Below are 21335 nucleotides of genomic sequence, written 5' to 3'. Positions count from 1 at the left end.
CCTGGCCAAGCCTTTTCTTTTCCATTGGATGAAAAACATCATCTGATTTCCTGACTGTCCTAGCACATCATGGCAGAGATCTTGCAGACTTGAAGGAGCACATTCCAGTTAGCTTTGACCCTTTTCCTAACAGTGGCTATTTCAGCAAGCTTGTTTGCTTTGGAGATTAATTTCTGATGGTGTGCCTGGAACTGTCCTGCAGTGGTTCTAGTTATACAGTAAAACTCCAGTAGTCTGGCATCCAGTTGTCCGGCACTCCTGATAGTCCAGCATCAACTGGAACCCGGAACTGCTCAGGTCAGCTGCTCTCACAGCTGGGCCACTGTGAGCCGCATGCACGCTCATGGCCCGCACCGTTCCGCCCACGGTCCCCAGCGCACACAGTGTCCAGCCTGCACATGCTAGCAGCCGGCCACTGAGCACAGGCAGCTTCTTTGGGACCCGGACATAAGGTTGGGGGACAAGGGGGATTGGGTGACAGCAGGGAGGGGAGGTGTTTGGCTCTGGGGAAAGAAAGGGGCAGGGAGGGGGATTGGGTTGCACACGGCATCCTGCCCAGCTCATTGAAAAGCCGGCCGCTCAGCGCACGTGCCCCAGTGCCTGGAAGGAGACCCGCAGCTTTACCAGTGGCTCTGGGATCCGAGCATAAGATGGGGGGGGAGGAGGAAGATTGGGTTGGGAGTATTCCCCCTTATATAGTACCTTCTGGTACTCCGGCATATCCGATAATCCGGCACCACCTAGGTCCCAAAGGTGCCGGATTATCGGAAGTCTACTGTACTTAGAAGTTACTCAGAAAGTAGTGGTATGCTATTCTGTCTCAACAACAAGTTTCATATGCAGCCTCCTTCAAGAATTTATCACGTGTTCATAAAACTTATCATTATGCTGGTATGCCCCTCCCACTCTAACACTCTCACCAGAGTGGGACTTACGTTCTACCCAGTGCCTGAATTGGAGGAATTCTCCCTCAGTCACTAGAAAGCATGTATTGCTTTTGTATAGTGGATAGTGGTATAGAAGGACCAAAGAATCCCTCCTATCCAAAAGCGCATGGTATTATATTTCATTTGCCCTACCATTGCGAAGCCATCTCCCCAGGAGCTGGCTGAGTGTAATCAACACCATTAGCTGCTAAGCATCAGCTTATCAGTTAAACAGTTAATTGGTTATACTCTAACATCCCTAGATCTAACACACATAACTTTTATCTTTAGCTTTGGAGATTCTTAGTTGTCCCAAAATCTATAGAGTGTTACATGTAAATGAGGAGGGATTTTAGCTGGAAAGAAGAAACATGTGATGTGTCTGGGATTGAGAATGGACTGCAAAAGGCACTTAGGTCAAATCTAGGAGATCAAAAACCTGGTGGTTTTTGTAGATGTCATGGTTTCTCAAATACGTTCATTGTATGGACCACATCTTCACAGAGCACAATGGGAGCCTGGCTTTGGAGTGGTACCCAAATACAAATAATAAATATCAGTAAAAATAGACACTTCTCATCATTATGACCACATCGGGTCATCTTCCCTCACATGTGGTCATACCACATTCTTGTGGCACTTGCTTACATGGTAAGTAATAGGAGTAAAATTTGTTTGTATTTTAGCCATTTTTAATTACTATGTTTTTCCCATCCTTCCACAAGCTTCCTGCCAGCCAGTCCCTTGTTTCTCCTTCTCCATGCTTCCTTGTTGCCTGGTACTCCTCTCCCCTCACAAAAGCTGCCTGCCCACTTGCGTCCTTTTTCTCACATTCCCTTAGACATATGATCTTGTTGCCCAGTCACCGAACACTTTTCCTCTGTTGCTCTTGGACATGTTGCCACCCTAGTTTTTTTCCCCTGTTAGCCCTCAGTTAACCCTCAGTTATAATTAATCTTCCACCAGTGGCAGTCCCATGAGCAGCTGCTGACTCAGAGGATAGGTCTTTTTGCCTGACTACGTCCTTCACAACAGCAGCCTGTAGTAGAGGCAGCTAAGCTGGCTCCGCCTCCGTGTATCCATCCACTTTTAGTAGCCCTGAGCTACTTTTTTTTTAACAAAATGTCAGGACTGTTGTGGAAACAGATAGGAACAAGAAGGAAGCCCGAAGGTCTGCTAGTAACTACTCTGCATGCACTACTGGTTGACCAACCACAATTTGGAAACTGTTGCCATATATAACGACTCAATATTTATTGCTTTCTTGGGGTCTGCTTCTTACTGGAGCCTCCTATACTATTCATTTGAGTGAGTGCATTATTATTTCTTCTCTCTAATGTTGTGTGTCAAAAATCTCTTTTTTTAGTGAACACATGTAGAAATGAATCTTGGATACCATTAGCTGAGAACAGACACTGATGGGTGCCTTGGAGAGTAACTAACCTTAGCGAAAATGCAACCAAGACCTCACTCAGTCTTGATTCAAAATGAAGGGGATTGTGCTCGCCTTCCTGAAGAGCAGCACACAGAGGTTGGTCAGAACCATTGCAGTGTTATTCCAATGATAAGAATGTTGGTGTCATGTTCCATGATGCCATCTCTACAGAAAACCATGTCAGAAAATATGAAAGTAGTTAGGTTGGCATTATGCCATTCTTTCCACTTGGGTTGTCACACTAGGCAAGTAGAACTTTTGGAATACTGTGCATTTTGTTTCAAAAGTATCACTACCAGCATTATGGCTCTGTAGCCTCTCTGTGTAAGTCATTTCAGGATTAGGACTTTAAATGCTTGCTTTTATTCACCCCTTTTAAACATTAACCAGAAAACAACAGATGCCTTTCTCTTCCAGGTTAGCGTGCAGATCCCAAATATGTTATGATACTGTAGCTGTTTTTCCTGACGTCAGCAGAGAGCTTGTGCCAGAAGCATGTTACACACACATTACCTTGGTAATGAACCTTGTGCCTATCGCTATAGCAACTCCTTTGAAAATTACCTCAGCAGACATTCAAATTCATTTCTACAAAACAGATTGCAGCTATAATTAACATTTTAAACTTGGTCTGTAAGATAAATTTACTCAGACCTGTACAATTGTATTTTAAAGTAACTATGCAATTTGCTGTTTTGTCTTTGTTTTGTCTTTGTTTTGTTTTGTTTTGGTTAAATGCTTAGCTGAATAGGTGCAATATAGTGAAAGACTTTACCTACAATACATGTAATCAGAATCAAATAATACTCAGCAAATAATAAAAATATATTCACGGTGCTATGTAGTTTCAACCTAAATTGTGTAGCCACTTGCTGCTACTGCTGGCAGTGCACTGTGCTACTTGTCTGGGGTAGATATGTTTTTTCTGGCTTTGCATTGGGCCTAATACCAGTTGCCAGGAAATTCCAAATGTGTGTAAGAGGGTCATTATTACTATTGTAAATTGAAAAATTAACAAACGAAGAAAATACCTATTTTAGAAGTACAAGTGTCAACAAGATTTTGCTCTTCAAGTGCTTGCTCATGTCCATTCCACATTAGATGTGTGCGTTTTCTACATGCACCTGTGCTGGAAGCTTTTCCTTTAGCGGTATCAGTAAATCAGTATCAGTAGGCAATCCCTGGAGTAGGGGAAGAGGATTAGCTCAGGGGCTTGAGCATTGGCCTGCTAAACCCAGAGTTGTGAGTTCAGTCCCTGAGAAGGCCATTTGTGGCAAAAATTGTCAGGGATGGTACTTGGTCCTGCCATGAGGGCAGGGGAATGGACTCAATGACCTAAGGTCCCTTTCAGTTCTAGGAGATAGGCAATCTCCATTAATTTATTTATTGGATGTTGGATAGCATGTAATTGAATAGTCATGTAACCACATGACATCTTAGTGGGTACATGACTTTTGAATAGTCCCCAGGGCCAGCAGCCAGTGTGCTTCTGGCTAACTCACACTGCTGTCTCTGTATCCATTGAGTAGCCCTGTTACAAGGGGTGCCATGTACTCCCCACTGAGTTCCATCTTGCCACCAGTGACAGTGCTGGAACTTTCTGCTGTCTTGCGCTAGTGTTGTTGGAGTCAATCTGCCTAATGGCCTCTTTTCCTGTAAAATAGTTCATAATTATCCCTTAGTAGTTTAGAATTAGTTTGTCCTAATGAGACTTTGCCTTGGGTCAGCACATGCCTTGAAGCCCATGTTTCAAGCCACATGATTGCTATAGGTGCTCCATGACCATCAGCAATCCTCATAGCAGCTGCTTGAGGTGCCTGGAAGAAGGAACAAGGGTCACATTTGTAAGTCAAGACAAAGAGGGACAGGGGCATTCATCTTTTGAGAGCTGCTCGTGGAGTCAGCATTAACTCTGGCACTAGAGAAGAGGTCTGACTCAGCACTGTCAATGGGGCATCGGTGTGGCGCACCCCACCAGTGCTATCTTCCTGCAGGCTCCAGTCTCCTGCCCTGGCCCCCTTGAAGAAGACCAAGAACTTAGCGCGGGGGACAGCTCCCATTTCCATAATGGAAAGGGAGGGACTGGAGGCGAGCCAGGACCCACGTCAGGTGGCTCAACTCCTCCTTCAGGGAGCCGGCACCAGTTCAAGTCAAGCATACTACCTCGCCCTGAGCCAGGCCTCCTACACCGGACTGCAGTGAGGTCCTTCATCAATAGATGTCCCATCGACACCTGAGGTCCTGCAGGCAGCGCAGGATATCTTGGTCCTATTGGTTCTACCTACACCAGCTTAGCAGCTCCCATATAGCACCTCTGCTCAGGTCCCTGTCTCTGTGGCCCTGTTCTCTGTCCCAGGGAATATTTTTCTGTCACTCGCCCACACAGGGCCAACATGCCTGAGAACCAAAGAGGCAGGCCCATAAGAGCCCTCTCTGGTCCCTGGACCCGAGGCACTGATGGTGAGAATCAGGACACAGTCCAATACCTGACATGGACCTGCAGAGGCATGTGCAGCAGAACTGACCCTTCATCTCCCACTCAACTCAGCACTGATCATGGGACTGTTCCAGTGTTTGTAGCCATCATCTGACCTCCCATTGACAGCAATTGCTGAGAAGACTTTCCCAAACCTGAGGTCCTCTGGTCACCAGGTACACTCAAATTCTCTGTCCTGCTCTAGGTGCCAATACCACTCTGTCAGTGTGAAGCTTAAGTTGCCAGTCTACCATTGCTGGTCTGCCAGGCAACACCGGTCACCAGCCTCCCATGTCAGGGACTCATCCCAATCTGAGTGTTCTGTCTGGAGGTGCAGTGGTCAGCACCGCAAGAGGTCACCGATCCACTGGCCATCACCACTCACCATCCGACTCTGTCTCAGACAGTTGTTGTCAATTGGTCAAGCTCCAGCTCCACAACCTCCCTCATTACTCCAGAGCCAGTAGCCAGCCTCCTGGCACCCCTGAAACCTATGCAAGTTCACAGAGCCTTCTCAATCCACCCATTTGTGGTGGGGATCTCAGATGTGGCCGCAGCATCGCGTCCTCCCTCTGAACTGGAAGTCCCCAAAGTGGTCACACTTCATGCCCAGGAAGACATGGAGCAACCAACAACTAGACCACCAGGATATATAGAGGCACCCACAGTACCAATTTGTCCTTGTCATCACCAGATGAGGCTATTTCCACTCCCCCTCGCCTAGCTCCATAAGATGTTGCCACGGTTCATCAGAAGCTGCTAAAAAGGGTCACAAAGAACCAGGGACTCCAAACAGAGGAATTAGAGGAACCATCAGACTCCCTTTTCGATGTCCTCTGCTCCTCAGCACCTGTAAAAATCATAACCTCTTTGTGACCGACCCCTTCTTCCCTGCCCTCCATTTTGAGACTGGGCAGATGAAAGTACTTGATTTCAGCTGAAGGTCAAGAGTACCTCTGTACCCACCCAGTTCCAGATTCTCTGATTGTGAAGGTTCTCAATCAAAGGGAGAAGAGGACCAGCTAGGAGCAACTCCTAAGAATAAAGACTCCAAAAGGTTGGATTTATTTTGGCAAAAAGTTTATTTGTTGTTCAGTTTACAACCTAGACTGGCTAACTACCAAGCCTTCCCTAAGGTGCTGGAACCACAATGTGACAGGCCATGGCCAAGTTCAAGGCATTGCTTTCCAGGGGATCCAGGAAGGAGTTTTGTGGCATCATAGATGAGGGCATTATGGAGGTAGCAACAGTGGCTCTGTAGGTGACTTCGGGTGCAGCTGACTCAGCAGCTCACATGATGGCTTTGGTCATTTCCATGCGCCAGGCATCTCAGCTTCTCATCTCTTTGGCCTATTGACTGATGCTCAGCATTCAATACAGGACCTCCATTTTGATGGATAGTTTCTGTTTACGGAGCAAATGAACAGTACGCTTGACAGGTTAAAGGACTCCCATGCAACCCTGAAAACTTTGGGGTTGTATGTCCCAGCCCCAACTCATAACTAGTTTAAACCTCAACAGTTGCAAGGGCAAGAAAACCAGCCACAAGAAGAACCACCATCCAAAAAAATCAAGGGCTATAAAAAATACCCAAGCCACCCTCAATCCTCTGCCCAATCGGGCTCAACCCACACTAAACAAGGGGCTAAATGGTATACCGAAGGATGACTTACCAGCTATTTCCAGGATCCCTGGTTTTCTCCAACCACCTTTCCCATTTCCTCCCTGCATGGTCCTGCATAACCTCAGACAAATGGGTCCTTCAGATAGTGGCATGGGGATACACCCTCCAATTTGTCTTTACACCCTGTAATGGGGCTGGCCAGCCCCGCACTGAACAGGGGGGCAGAGAGCCCGCCTATTGGGTGGAATATGCCCATCCCCCACAGCCCTCCTGGGCATGCTCGCAGTGCAGCCCCGGTATAAAAGGCTGCCGGGCTGCTCAGTTGGAGCTGGCCTCCGGGGAGGGAGAAGCTCCTGCCCAACCTCCAGAGCCACAGCCGGACCTGCCGCCGGAGCAAGAGTCGCTGGGACCGTCACCGTTGCTGCTACCGTCCCCGGGTCGAGCGCACCCACAATGCCGACCCCAGGGGGCCGCCAAACCCAGACGCCAGACCTGCCAACGTCACAGCCGCCGCCAGCCCAGCATCTGCAGATGAGGTCTCCGGCGGCCACCAGGGCAACCCAGGGCAAGGGGTAGGGAACACCCCGGTGGGCTCGGGCATTTCGGGGAGAACTCCCCGCCAAGCCGGTGTGGGAACCATCCACCACTAATAGGGCCCTGGGTTGGGGTCTGGTGGAGAGGGAGGGCCCGGACCCCGCTACCCCATCCACCCAGAGCTTGGACTAGGCATCAGGGCCTGCGTTTGTGCTGAACTAGGCTTCAGGGCCTGCATTTGTGCTGGACTAGGCCTCAGGGCCCGCCTTGACCTTGGACTAGGCCTCTGGGCCTGCGTTTGAAAGGGACCAGACCTTGGGGAGAAGAGGGCGGGGCTGGGGAGCCTGCCACATACCCTCTTCTCACTACCTTCTCCATCTTTCTTCAGGGACCTCTCTCAGGACAAAACAGTGAGAGCGTTTACACTGCAATGTGACTTTTTGTCGGGAAAAATACTCAGTTTTGAAGACAAAAAACTTCCACCCCTGCAAGACACTTTTGCTTTTTTCCCCTCCCTCTATTGTCCGCAAAGAGCCAGGGTGGACTCTGCTGTTTGTTTTGTTGAGAGACCTGGCTTCTGCCAGAATCCCACAATGCCTGCCCTAATGGCTATGCACTGTGTTTTGTGAACTCTGCTCCCCTGCAGGCATGCGCCCCATCCGTTTCAGAGCTCTGGGAAGAATCTGACAGATGAGTGAGCTGCTCCATTTGGGGCGCAAACAAGGAACAAATCATTGAAATGCTTCTGTTCTGCCCTGCTCTAGGAACACAGCAGCAGGCAGGTTGCTGCTGCAGGGGGAGGGCTGAAGACACTGCTGTGCTGCTTTGACATTGCTCAGCACGGAGAGTTCATAGAGCTATGAGAGAATCCTAAGAAGCACAGGGATCAGCTCTGCCTTCCCACAACACTGCGCTGTGGGTTGCTTAACCGCATTCCTTTGCTCTATCTGTTGACAGGGTGCTAGCAATGTGGCTATGAAATGTCAACAGTGGGAGGCAGAAAAAGCCAGTTTGACAGGTTTTCACTTTTGGTGACTTTTGCATGTCAAGAGCACTTACGTTGCCAACCTTTCTCAGTGTAGACATAGCTTCTGTCTGTGAATGAAGAATTCCTTTCCTGGGGCCCAAAATCAAAATCAAAGCCACTTGTGTTTTGGGGTGCTGGTTTATTGGTTGGTTTTTAGTGTTTCATGTTCCTTGAAGGAGGGTTGGCTTTATTTTTAAAAATTGGTATTTCAGGAGTTTCAGTTTGTTCATTCTGTTCTCAGTATAAAAGTCAAAGGGCGGGCCTGATCCAACTCTCATCAAACCTTTTGGCCTATTAAATGAAATTAGTGATTTCTTTAAAAAAATGTTTTCAGGGTAGCTCTGGAGCTATATGTTAAATGTGTCAGAGATTCTCTGTTCTAAATATCTTTCTGAATGTATAGGGTTTTCTTACATTGCAATTTTATTTTCACTTTTACTCTTATTGCTAAAAACTCAGAGGAGAATCTGATAATTGCTCTAGCTCCTTTCCAGACCTAGTAGATTAAATCTTGTATGTTTTTATTCTCATGTTCTATTTTAAAGCAAAAGTGTTTTGTTTCCATCATTCATAGTCATTTACTTATATTCTTTTTTAACAAATGATTCAAAGCAACTAAAGTGACTCTATTCCTGGATTAAGGAATTTACCTTTAATAAGGTAAAATCACCTTTAACAATAATCACCAAGAGAAAAACTACTCAGTATTGTTAGTATTTAATGACATGCCTAAAAGATAATGGGGTATAAAAAGAAGAGAAGAAAAATCCATGTATTCAGCATAGGTTAGTAGCTTCAGGGTTGCTTTAACTTATTTCAGGGCACTTGTGGACCAGGGTTCATTCTTGCAGCCATAAATAGCCAAGGACATTCCAGCCACACCCCTGTTCTCCTAGCCATCGACATGGGGCTCATTTCTGGCCAGGTCCACTTGGCTTATGGCTTCCTCACACCAGCAAAACAGCACAAAGAGCCTAAAGCCCAATGGTGACTTGCTGTTTTTAAAGTGCATCTCTATTCAGTGTTTCTAATTAATGAAACTAACACCAGTATTGCTGTTCCTCATTTCATTACTATTTTATGGACATATGCTCCCATTAAACCACAGCAGAGGACAGGCTGATGTGCTACTTATAGGCAATCCTTACTAATAGTGAGCCTATTGCAATACCATATTATTTGCCAAACTAGTGAGAGGTGCTGCAGGCTCATCTTAGATATGCTCTAGTTCACCCAGAATGTATGGGCTTGGTGCAGGAATTCTGGATGAAATTTTACTGCTTACATTGTGCAGACAGTCACACTAGATAATCATAGATAATCAGAGCTAAGGCTAAGATTTAGTAAAATTTGTGGACAGGATCATCACTTGTACTATATTCTTGTGACTAAAGCTCTGTAGGGCTGGCCCACAACATTTTGGCACCTGAGGCGGGGAGCTCGAATGACGCCCTCATGTCCCCTCGCTTGGGCCGAAACTTTGAAAGTTCTCAATTCTGCCGCCTTTCTGTTCTACTCCACCATCTCTGTGCATCTAGAGCAGAGAGAATACATATGCACCAGCAGCAGGCACAGTTTCCTACACTCTGGGTCCTAGTTGCGGCCTCCTCCCTCCCCTCAGTCTGGTACCTGAGGTGGCCGCCTCAGTTCGCCTCATGGTAAGGCCAGCCCTGGTGCTCTGGAGGGAGCAGCCCAGGACTGCTGTTTTGCTCCAGGGAAGTGGCAGCATCATACTGCCCTGAACCGTCACTGTTGCTCCAAGGGAAGGGACCATCGGCCAGCCCAAGACCGGTGCTGCAAAGTCACAGAATCCATGACTTGCTTGACAGACTTGCAGCCTTAATCATAATGGTCTGGTGTGGCCTGAAAAATTGGTGAAAATTGTCCAAAACTGGCACCAATGAATAATCCTTTTATCTGGAGGGTATATTGTTCTGTTTTGGCTCAGGTGGTATGTCTCCTATGGAGTCCATTTGTCTTCCTAAAGTTTCCTAACAGGCATTGATCTACATTAAGTCAATGCATCTTTGTATTAGAGCACTTTACGATTTTCAAGTTTTTTTATCTAGCTATTTGTGTGTGTGCGTGTGTGTGAGTGTGCATGCGCATGCACCCATATATAGATACAGTAGAAAAACATATGCCAAACTATTTTGACATCTTTTTCTGTGTATAAGGTGATGAATATCTACATTTGTGTATAGAGTTAAACAATTGTATCTGTTTTTTTGTCTTGTTTTTGAAAACGGCCATTGTTGAGTACTTATGTGGTTTCAATCTAGGAATTTCTTAGTAGGGAGCCGAGTATAATCTGGTGAAAAGGAAAATAATATTGAGACACTTGTGCTAGGGTCCTTTGCCATCTTTGAGTCTATCATGACATTTCTTTAACAGCAGGGTTCTGTAGGTGGGAATAATTGTGCAACTTCCTTGCCCCACTCCCCCTTTTTATTTAAGTTATACTCTATTTTTGTTTAACTACTTCTTCCCGCTCCACTCCCTCATTTCCCTTCCTCACGAGCCCCTGGTCCTTCCCTCAGTGGGATTATGGTGTCACTATCTTGCATTCCTATTGTTTCTCCCTGTCTATAGCTATCTCAACGACCTGGACCGTATAGCAGAACCTGCCTATCTGCCCACCCAACAAGACGTGCTTAGAGTTCGAGTCCCAACAACAGGGATAATTGAATATCCATTTGACTTACAAAGCGTCATTTTCAGGTAAAATACAAGAAAAAAGGTTGAATACATTTTTTTGTTTTCCTTATATGTTAGTTATATGAAATATCACATACAGGTAAAAGGGAGTGTCTAAACTTAAAATGATTCTGCACTTTGGTCATTTTGCTTCTTATTGTACATAAGTTGTTACCAGCTGACAATAAGATATAAGTAAAGAGATCAAGAGAGGGAGAGAAAATAAACCTGTATGGCTGTGTCTACACTGCACCCCTTTTCCGGAAAAGGGATGCAGATGAGACAAGTCGGAATTGCAAATCAGCGGGGGATTTAAATATCCCCCGCTTCATTTGTATAAACATGGCTGTCGCTTTTTTCCGGCTCGGGGCTTTGCCGGAGAAAAGCGCCAGTCTAGACGGGATCTTTCGGAAAATAAAGCCTTTTCCGAAAGATCCCTTATTCCTCTTAAAATCAGGAATAAGGGATCTTTCAGAAAAGGCTTTATTTTCCGAAAGATCCCGTCTAGACTGGCGCTTTTCTCCGGCAAAGCCCCGAGCCGGAAAAAAGCGGCAGCCATGTTTATACAAATGAAGCGGGGGATATTTAAATCCCCCGCTGCATTTGCAATTCCGACTTGTCTCATCTGCATCCCTTTTCCGGAAAAGGGGTGCAGTGTAGACACAGTCTATATGTTTTAATTCAGTTCTTATGATGATATTGGAATAATTTGAAAGTGAGTTTTTAAAAAAATATAGCAATGTTTAATATATATATATATATATATATATATATATATATATATATATATATATATATATATATATATATATATAAAAGAGCTTTTGGGCTGATAATTGTGGGTGCAAAATTTTCCTGCAAAAGGAAGATTGAATTGAATCTCTTTTTTTAATTCAGAGTCAGAATCAACTTAGGCTTTGAAAATTCTGTGTTAAGTGCCCAAACATTGTTTAAGCTCATATTCATTGTTTCAGTAAGAATATTCAAATACCTATATGCATTTCACTACTGCTCCTCTTTATCTGTGTCACCAAATGCTAAAGTTCTCAAAATGAATATAGAATAATGGGATGTTACAATTACAGTTTCAAAATGCAAAAAGAGAACATTTATGCCATCATACCGAATTTTAGTCTGTTACATGCTTACTCAAGTGACTAATTGTAACATTGTCATTTTTAAGCAGCTGATACTACAGGGATGAATGAACCTGTATCCAAACTTCTGTTCTTGGCAGAAATTGGAAAACACACTAAACCTCTTAGGCACTTTCAATAAAACATGTTTCTCAAATTTTATGTCAATTCTAAGTTTGCTTATGTATCACATGCTCACTTACCCCATCCAGAAGATGAAATTTATTACAATTTCATGTTCATTTCCAAATTTATTTCTCAGCAGATTATTTATTCATTCCACAATATATATGTACTGATTATCTTTTGAAAGTTATTTTCTAAAATATATCTTGTAGTTATATGGGGAAAGTATAGAAACTGTTTCAACTACAAACTGTGTTACTCTTGGTTTCTTTCTGATAAATCTATAAAGTTGAGTTCTGCAAGCTCTCCAGGAGTGGTGCTCAGATTTACTTCAGAGAGATTTCTGCAGACAGAGCACTTGAGAGTACGAGGCTTATAATTATTAAAATATGTAAGCCATGTCAGGCTTATAAAGGAAATATAGCAAGCTGCCTCCCCTGCAACACATGCACTGTTGATTTTTAAATATTAATGGAACAGCTGCTAACAAAAACAGGATTTTTTTTTTGGTTTCCACCCAAATTGCTCATTACCTACATTGTTACGTCTGCTGCTCCTTAAGTGATGTACATTGATTTTTATTAAGCTCTGTATTCCCCTGGAATTGATGTGGATTTTGTTAACCTTGCAGAATGGTGGATGTGGGAGGCCAACGATCAGAAAGAAGAAAATGGATACATTGCTTTGAAAATGTCACATCTATCATGTTTCTAGTAGCCCTCAGTGAATATGACCAAGTACTCGTGGAGTCGGACAATGAGGTAAGCACTGACTGAGCATTCTCTTCAGCATTGCAATTGATTGAAACCTGAGCTCATGGTTCAGTGAACTAATGAGAGCAGTGTTTTTTCACATGATTATTTGGGATTTATGTAGTGGAGCCTGGAAAGGAGTAGAATGCAGAAAATAATACTCAGTACTTACCAGTTCATCTCAGAGAACCTAGCTGTCCTTTCCGGGTCTCTGAACAGATTGGTATGTCCAGTACCAAATGTTTTCCATGTGGCTACCAGTAGTATCATGCAACTTGTTACAAAAGCAACAGATCAAAAGGCTGATCATCAAATGCTCTTGTATAAACAGATCCCCTGTAGATGATCTGTGGAGCCAAGCAGTTTTTTTGATGCAGCAGAGTCTTGTTGATTACAGAGAAATATATAGTAGTTATTTGTGAAGCTAGAGTTTCCTATGGAGCTCTACAGGTGTGGTATGTACAGTTAGAGTGGTTACAAGGATCTTGCATTTCAGACTAACTAGTTGCAATGCAAAATGAAATGCCTTGATGATGACATTTGCTAGGTCTCTTTGCAATTGTAAATCCCAATTCTAAAGTATTGAGAAGAGGCTACATAGTTTCATTTCAGTGTTTCTTAGCATAGCATTTACACTGGATTATATTTTCTCTTTCAACTGTTATTATGAGAAATAGCAAAAGAAGAAAATGGTGTAACAGATAGAGTTGGCAGAATTCGCTTTTTAGGACTGACAGATAATATACATGTTTATTTTTAACCACTTTGTTTTATTTTTATCTATTTAAATTTTCACAGTTGTGGGAAATTGTGAGCCTGAGAATAATGACAGTAAATGTTGAGATGCAAAAAGGTAAAGCTTAATAGCCATTAAAACACAAATTGTTAGTACTTACATGTCAAAATGTACAAACTAAATTTCCTTAAATCAATCAGTATTTATTTTAGTTTACATTTCTGTATATTTCAGTTATCAGTGGAAATGTGTTTTTGTTAGTTTGCATTTGTATGGCGAAATCAGTGCTGACCAACATTTCCCATAAAAATTGAATCCTTCCAAGCTTAATTATAAAAGATGGATTCATCAGGCAAAACACCAGTAGTTAATGTAACAGTTACTGCATATGTAAACTGCTGTCTGTGACAATTTCTGAAGGTAATGAGATAATTTAATATTTAGAAATATTTCCTTTTAAAAAAAACTGAACTGTTTCTGTTATCCTTCAAAACCTAATAGGGTGTGCCAGAGCTCTCCTAGTCAGTCTTTTTCATTTAGGTTCTTTCAATGAATCAGCATAATATGTATATGACTACACAAATGTGAGTTACATCACTTCAGAGAATGATAGTTATAGAAAAATAAGTCTGGCACCCCTAGACATCCATTGTGATTATACTTGACTCTTTTTCAGTGTCAGTTCTTCATAAAGTCTGGTTTCAAGAGTTGAGCAAGAACCTGTAGGTTCTCTTTCTTAAAAAAAAAAAAAAAAAAAAAAGTTCCTGTTACATCAGTCAGCTAAAAGTACATCCCAGGTAAAACAAAGTGCTTTCAGTTGCATAGCTTTGTTACACACTCAGATATTCAAAGCACATGTCTCACCGTCTCGAAAAAGGTGTTACTGGGAAAAGTTCAGAAAATGGCAACAAAAATCATTAGGGGTATGGAAGAGCTTTTATATGGGGAATGATTAATAAGACTGGAACTTTTCAGTTTAGAAAAGAGACAAAAAAAGGGGCGTATGATTGAGGTCTATAAAATCATAACTGGTGTGGAAGAAGTAAATAAGGAAGTGTTGTTTATTCCTTGTTATAACACAACAACTAGTGGTCACTAAATCAAATGAATAGGCATCAGGTTTAAAACAAACAAAAGGGTGTATTTTTTCACAACACACAGTCAATCTGTGAAACGCTTTGCCAGAGGATATTCTGAAGGCCAAGACTATAAACATGATTGAAAAAAGAGCTAGATAAATTAATGGAGGATCAGCCTTGGGTGATGATTAGCCAGGATGGACAGGGATTGTGTCCCTACCCTCTGTTTGCCAGAAGCTGGGAATGAGCAACAGGGTATGTGTAATAGCATTGACTTACCACCATGGTGCCTTCTGGTGGTTAGCCTGGGAATTAGCTCAGTTCATGGAGGGGCTCACCTTCTGGCAGGTGTCTCGCCTGTCATCGCTCTGCTCTCAAACCTGTCTCCATGAACCTGTGTTGCTCCCTGGACTGCAGCATCTTCTTCAGGACATGGCCCTCCGGCAGTGCCAACCACTGCTTTCTCACACCCTTCCAGGCGTATCAGCAGTCCTCAAACACCTGCCATCGTGGCCAACTGCAGCCCCGAAGTCTAGCCCCTTGCCTCAGGGGCAAGCTGCAGTCTGTATAGGCCGTGCTCCATGGTAGCTAGTTGTGGTGCAAAGAAGAAGGGAGGGACCAGTTCTACCCAATACTCTGGGTCCTGGTTCAAAGATCCTCTGGCGGCAGCCTTGTCCTGCCCTTCTTTACTGTTCTTGTTCCCTGGGCCACTTCCCCCATGATCCTTGCACCTTCTTAGCCCTTAGCTTGGGAGGTAACAAACTGGGGCTTCTCTCCAGCTCCACTGAGTCTGCCCAGCACTGCTCCGACCAACATGTTTCTCCATGGGAACCAGTTCTGCAGCCTTGCTTGTCAGGGCCCAACTGCCTTCTCTCTGCTGAGTAGCTTCTTATGAACAGGGCTGCCTCAGCAAGCTCCCCTTTGATTGGCTCCCTATAAGCCCTTTCTCACTTGGCTGGGGCTCTGCTCAAGCTCCCTTTAGCCTGGTTTTAACCTCTTCCTTGCCACAGCGGGGCAGCTACTCCACTACAGTATGGATCATTTGATGGTTACTTGTTCTGTCATTCCCTCTGAAACATTTGACTTTGGTCATGATCAGAAGACAGATACTAGGCTAGATGAACTTTTATCTGACCCAGTATGGCCATTCTTATGTTCAGAAAATGTTCAAATCAGTGAAGGACCATAATAGCCTAATGAACTATAGACTAATAGATGTAGATACATCTTTTCATTCTGTTTATGATCAAAGTTTGCATTCTTTTAACTAGGCTTCACAAGAGCATGTTATTTTATTTTACAAAATATGTACATTATAGTAATTCTTTATCAGTGTAATGCTGTAAATTAGACTGCTGTACCATTAGTACTTTGCTTCCACCAAAGCCCAAATGTAGGAAGAATAAAATTAAGGGCACAAGAAAAATAATACCATGGAAAGCTCAAAGCATTAAATTCACCTCATTTCAGAGGAGACACACAGCATCCTATACACTTCTCAAAACCATTGTTGGCCCTTAACATGTCGCATAAATGGTGCTTATTAGATATACATAGGCTCTGAGCCAAACTATGTTAGGTTAATCATTTTTTTAAAAAAACCCTCACTCATGATTCTGCATCTGTGATATAAAAATGTATTGCATTAACATTCAGATAATAGGATGTTTAATATGGGACAATAGTACATAGGTTCTAATCTAAGGACTATCCATCATAGTAAGGGTAGTTTCTAATGCATGAAAGGTTCTGACTTCAGAGAATAAAGCGTGATTGAAGTTACTTCAGGCAGTAGTTGGGGGCTGGATGAAAAGTCTATTATGTGAATTGTAGTGAAGGTCATATGTAGAGTGTACTTCTGATGTAGTTTCTGTGCAGTGATATATAATATTGCATTCACAGTTAACTACTGAGAAAAATCTTAAAATGGGGTAACACTTTTTCATATCTGCCTGTCAGCTTGATCTGATAACTTAGGAAATGGAATTGGTTCCAATAAAATAAGAGTTTATCAAAACTTGTCCCCTTACTCAAAGTAGGGATGTTAAATTTTGATTAATCAGCTAATTGAGTAGTCGATGGAATTTCCATCAACTAATGGCTTAGTCGATATGGGGGAGTGGAGACTTCACTATCCCTTCTGCACCTCTGCCATTGAAATATAGCAAGAGGCGCCCACCCACAGCTATTGCTACATTTCAAATGAAGAGGGACAGTAGAGAACATGGACAGGGAAGACAATGGTGCAGCGGTCAACCTGGGCAAGTGGGGACTGAAGCAGTCCCTGCTTGTGCCTGGTCTCAGAAGGTACGCCTCTGCTTTTGAAATGTAGCAAGAGCCTCCCTCATCTCTTGCTACATTTCAAAGGCAGAGGCGCAGCGGGAAACCCAGCGTGAGTGGGGGCTTCTGTAGTCCCCACCCATGCTGGGTTCCAACTGCTGCACCTCTGCCTTTGAAATGTAGAGAGAGCAGCCCCTGGTTCCCCGCTGCGCCTCTGCCTTCCCTGCCCCCCCGTGGAGATGTTCCTGCTCCCTCCCCTTGCTGCCTATAATAGAGGCAGCAAGTGGGGGGAAGCAACTAGTCGAGTAGTGACTCGACTACCCAATATATTTATCGGGTAGTCAACTAGTCGCTTACATCCCTAACTCAAACCAAGCCTAGAATATTTTTGAGTTAGAAAAAAGTTTGGTTGTCTTTTTGTTTCTGTTTCTTCTCTGCATTTGTCATGGCTCCTTCCCCACTCTGGCATGATAAATGCAGAAGTGGGGGCCAGCAAGTGTACCCCAAAGCCTTATCTACCAGGCTTTGGTATCAAACTCCCCCCAAAATCTTAAAAAACTAGATCTTGGGAACAAAACTTCCGCTGCCACCACCCAAATGTTGATAAAGAAATCAGGGGAAAGATCATTTGGGAAATCTTACCCCCAAAATAAAAATCAAGGCACACAATTAACCACTGCCAGGTTAATAAAAAGAAAAGAAAGAACTTTTATTATTACAATATTCCTGTTGCAAACATAATGACTAGATAGGGAGGTAACAAAACATACTCATGGAGAAACTCCATGGGCCTAGAACTTAGTTACAAAGAAAAGCCAAAACATCTTTTAAACAGTGCCAGATCTCAGATCCCATACCCAATCCTTAAAACAATAAAACCTAACGAAACTACCTAAACTTTACCCTACTTACAGAAAAGGAAGAATGGTATCTTGGAGAGAGAGAGAGACATGCTTGTCCCTCTCTGTAGCTGCAGAGAACTCTCTCCCCCAGAGACAAAAGGGAGAAAGGAAAAAAACCCAAATTCCTGTGTCCCAGTTTTAAAAGTCCCACCTACATTCCTATTGGTCACTCCACCTGGCTAGGTGTAGTTAACCCCTTAATCCCAGGCTGCTGGCTAACCCTCATAATCATGACAGCATTATCCTGTTGCAACCATGGACTCAAAATTGAATTATTAAAAGGGGGCTATTCTCATGGCATTTTCATTACACAGTTGAAACCAAAAAGCATTAGAAATCACACAGGGTAAAACAAATTATGACAGATGCACAGCCTGATTTCCAGCATACTCTTCAAATTAATCATCTGAAACTTTGTGTTTGTCCAAACTGAACTTCCCAACTTTTTGAAATTTGCTTCTCACCACTATATATTAACTCCTGTAATAGCAAATCTAAAGTTGAAGGTGTTTAACACAAACTGGTAATAAAGACTAATTGACCTTATGTACCTGGAAACTAACATCCAGGACCAGTTTATAGCTGGCATTCTTTGAAAAGGACTTACACTCCAGGAATAACTGTTGAAAACAATGGATGCCTACCTCAGTTGAAGTGGGATCAGTTTCATTCATAAGGTTGTGCGGAGAAAGTACTCCCATCAAAAATGAAAATGTATTGGCCTCTGAGGACATTATGTCTAGACCTGTCGTTCCTGAAGATTTCTCCTCTGCATCCTATTCTCATCAGACAGGATTACACCATCTCTGTAGTAGCAGGGATAGAATCAAGAAAGAGACTGCTTTCCTGTTCCAGTGGGCAAAGAAAAGGTATCAGAATTATCTGTACTCCATAGTCTGGGTTGCCTTAGACTCCAAGCAAACTGGACTCTCATTATGAATTTAGGGTAAAGAGCTTCAGAAGGTGTACATTAGCATAGGTCTATTGACCTCCGTGATACTGTGCTCATTTACACTCGCTGAAGGTACCTTATGTTAGGAATCTTGGTTTGAAAATTTTGTCCCACATTTTTAAAAGGCAATTACATGTCTGAGGCCTCTAATTAAATCATAATTTCCCTTATGGAACCTTCAAACTGATCCACAGAACATTCTGCCAAGGTTACCTTTAAGTCACTGCCCTACAATCCTCTGCATTTTCTAAGATAGAATTTGTTATTTATACCACTTCAGTCCATACAATAGCAATGGCTTCTTGCTTTAGTCTGTATCTTTCGCTAGCTATTCCACATAGGGAAAGTGGGCCTGTATGCCCACCGTGATTTTCTCTCAAAGCCTTCTGTAGAGATCTTCTGTCCCAGGTCATGAACCAAATTTCTGGCTAGGTAGGAAGTCCTATGGAATTTGTGAGCTGTCCAAAGGACTACAAAAATTTACCTTTCCCAGAAAGAGGGGTTTAGGAAATCTAGGTCACTATTCCTCCTTCTTGAGGAGTTTTGAGGGGAAGAAATATCCTCTAGAGATGTCTTCGCCTGATGGTTCAGGTACTGCATCAAACTCTTCTATTAGCTAGATCAAGTAATTCTCTTAATCTGAAGGCCTCCACAGTAAGAGCAGTCATTACTGCCACAGTTGACGAAGGGATAGCTGCCGCAGTGGAATTGGGAAGACCCCCCCCCCCTCCCCACCCCTTACAACCTTGTGCTCCATTTGTGTCAGCTGAAATCCCTATGTGATATGTGCAGAGAGGAGAGGAATAGTCTGATTCCCCTTCCAAACATTCTCTTTTCTTTCTCACACATCTACTGCTACTTCCATCTGATCCTTTTTTGGCTACTTTCACTCCTTGCCTCTTCAAGACAAATTCTTTATGTACCAGCATCACCACATCTCAGAAAAATCAAATTTCTCTTGACTGCTAGTTTTTTTTCTTAGAGGTGGCAATTCCAGGAGAGAAACCCACCAAAGTATCCGTAAATTGTGGAATTTAGGCAGAGAGTGGGATTTTCAGAAGTGCCTAAGTGATTTAGGAGTACTCTTCCCACAAACAACCAGTGGGATTTGTGCTCCTAAATCTTCCCGTCAGGACTAAGTGTAGGAAATATTGTGCAGACTAACCTATTTTTGCTTTGGAAATTCTTATCTGGGAAATGGTGCTGGAAATTCGTGAGAAAATGAGGGCATTAGAAAACTTGAAGCAGACGAGAGTGTATCTATTGTCCGTATTCATCTTGCCACATCATGGAAATTAATTGTACATAAGAGAAATAAAAGGCTTTTGGGAAGCAGTTTTGCCAAAAATTTGATTGAAGTAAAGAATATTTTGTTTGTTGATGTCAGTATGTTGCTGTGGGAAGGTTTGGGTTTTGCAAATACTGTTGTCATTGAACAGTACATTTTCAGCGCAGACCATGGGGATTTTAGCCAAGCAGCACATGTGTGCTTTTCAGTCTCAAATGTTTCTTGTCAATTTTCATTCATGTCTCAAAGGCTTATTGTTAAGTACAATACTTTTGGTTTCAACTTTGGCATTCAGCTTTTAAAAGCTGAGTGATATAACTGCAATGTGTTTTTTCATTTTGATTGAAGATCAGTCCCTGTAAACAAAAGCATCTCTTTTGGACCCCATAATTATAATAGCTTCTAGTCTTGAATTTAGTTCAACCCTTGAGGTTTTTTTTTTTTTTTTTTTGGTAACAAAACTTAATTTATAATGTTTTTCTAATTTTTTAAAAAGAGAAACTGTGAAAAGCATTTGATGAAGATATAAAGCTGCAAAAATTCTTACGTGTCCTCAAGACTAGCCTCTGCCTTCTTAAAGAATTTTTCTGTGCACATTAACACCAGTGAAAATAAACTTCTGAAACTTTTTGTTTTTCACTTTCAAATATTATGTTTGTTACTTTAGTTTGAATCAGGCTTTCTGGGTCCTACGTCTGTATTCTATGCAGATAAGCATATTCTAACAGCCTTTGGCCTATCCTCTTGCAATTCAGCTGAAAACTCCACACCAGTTTGGATGAGCTTAGTTTTGTCCTTCGGGGAGCTCCACTTCCCCTCACACAGTGTGACCCTATTTTATGAATAGATGTTGGTGGGATATCAAAGTACTGCTTAACTCACCCTCACTCCTGGCTTTCACTCAACTTTCCAGTCCTTGACAGTATAGAAGAATGCTTGAATATGAGCGTCAGGATAATAAGCTTTCCTGACCTGTGGCGCTCTCCTGACAGTAAACAAAGTACTAAGAAGTGTGTAACATTTGTTACACATTTTAATTTAAAACCTAAGGTGGTGATTTGCAATGAGGAGCTTTTAAACTAATTCTGCCAATGCTTCTGAAGTTGAAGAGCTGTCCAGATGTAGCTTGAACTCAGTGGAGCCAGCACAACGGGCACACGTTCTTTGCAGACCCTTGAGTCGTCTCAGTGAAGCTCCCTGTGCACAGGTGGCTGTTGTCAGTGGGGCTGAGAAAGGAGCGTGAAAAAGACATTTTCACCTTGGAGGGTGCCATGGGAGATGCAGGATTTACTACACCTTCAGGCTAGCTTGTTGGGCTGGATTCAGCCCCACTCATGGAGGAGCCAAGGCAAAATAATAATGGGG

The 21335-nt window shown here is 43.0% G+C and overlaps 1 protein-coding gene across 1 annotated transcript in view; it reads left to right on the top strand.

Moving 5' to 3' along the window:
- Positions 1-21335, top strand: part of LOC102454459 (guanine nucleotide-binding protein G(q) subunit alpha) — a 222015-nt gene that overhangs the window by 154283 nt on the left and 46397 nt on the right. Inside the window, exons 4-5 of the mRNA XM_014573325.3 lie at positions 10615-10743; positions 12613-12742. Of these exons, the coding sequence (XP_014428811.1) occupies positions 10615-10743; positions 12613-12742 (259 nt within the window). The remainder of the gene's footprint in view (positions 1-10614; positions 10744-12612; positions 12743-21335) is intronic.

Source organism: Pelodiscus sinensis, chromosome 6, assembly GCF_049634645.1.
Source record: "Pelodiscus sinensis isolate JC-2024 chromosome 6, ASM4963464v1, whole genome shotgun sequence".
Classification (NCBI taxonomy): Eukaryota; Metazoa; Chordata; order Testudines; family Trionychidae; genus Pelodiscus; species Pelodiscus sinensis.
Note: the sequence above shows the minus strand (reverse complement) of the source record. Positions and strands in the feature narration are given on the sequence as shown.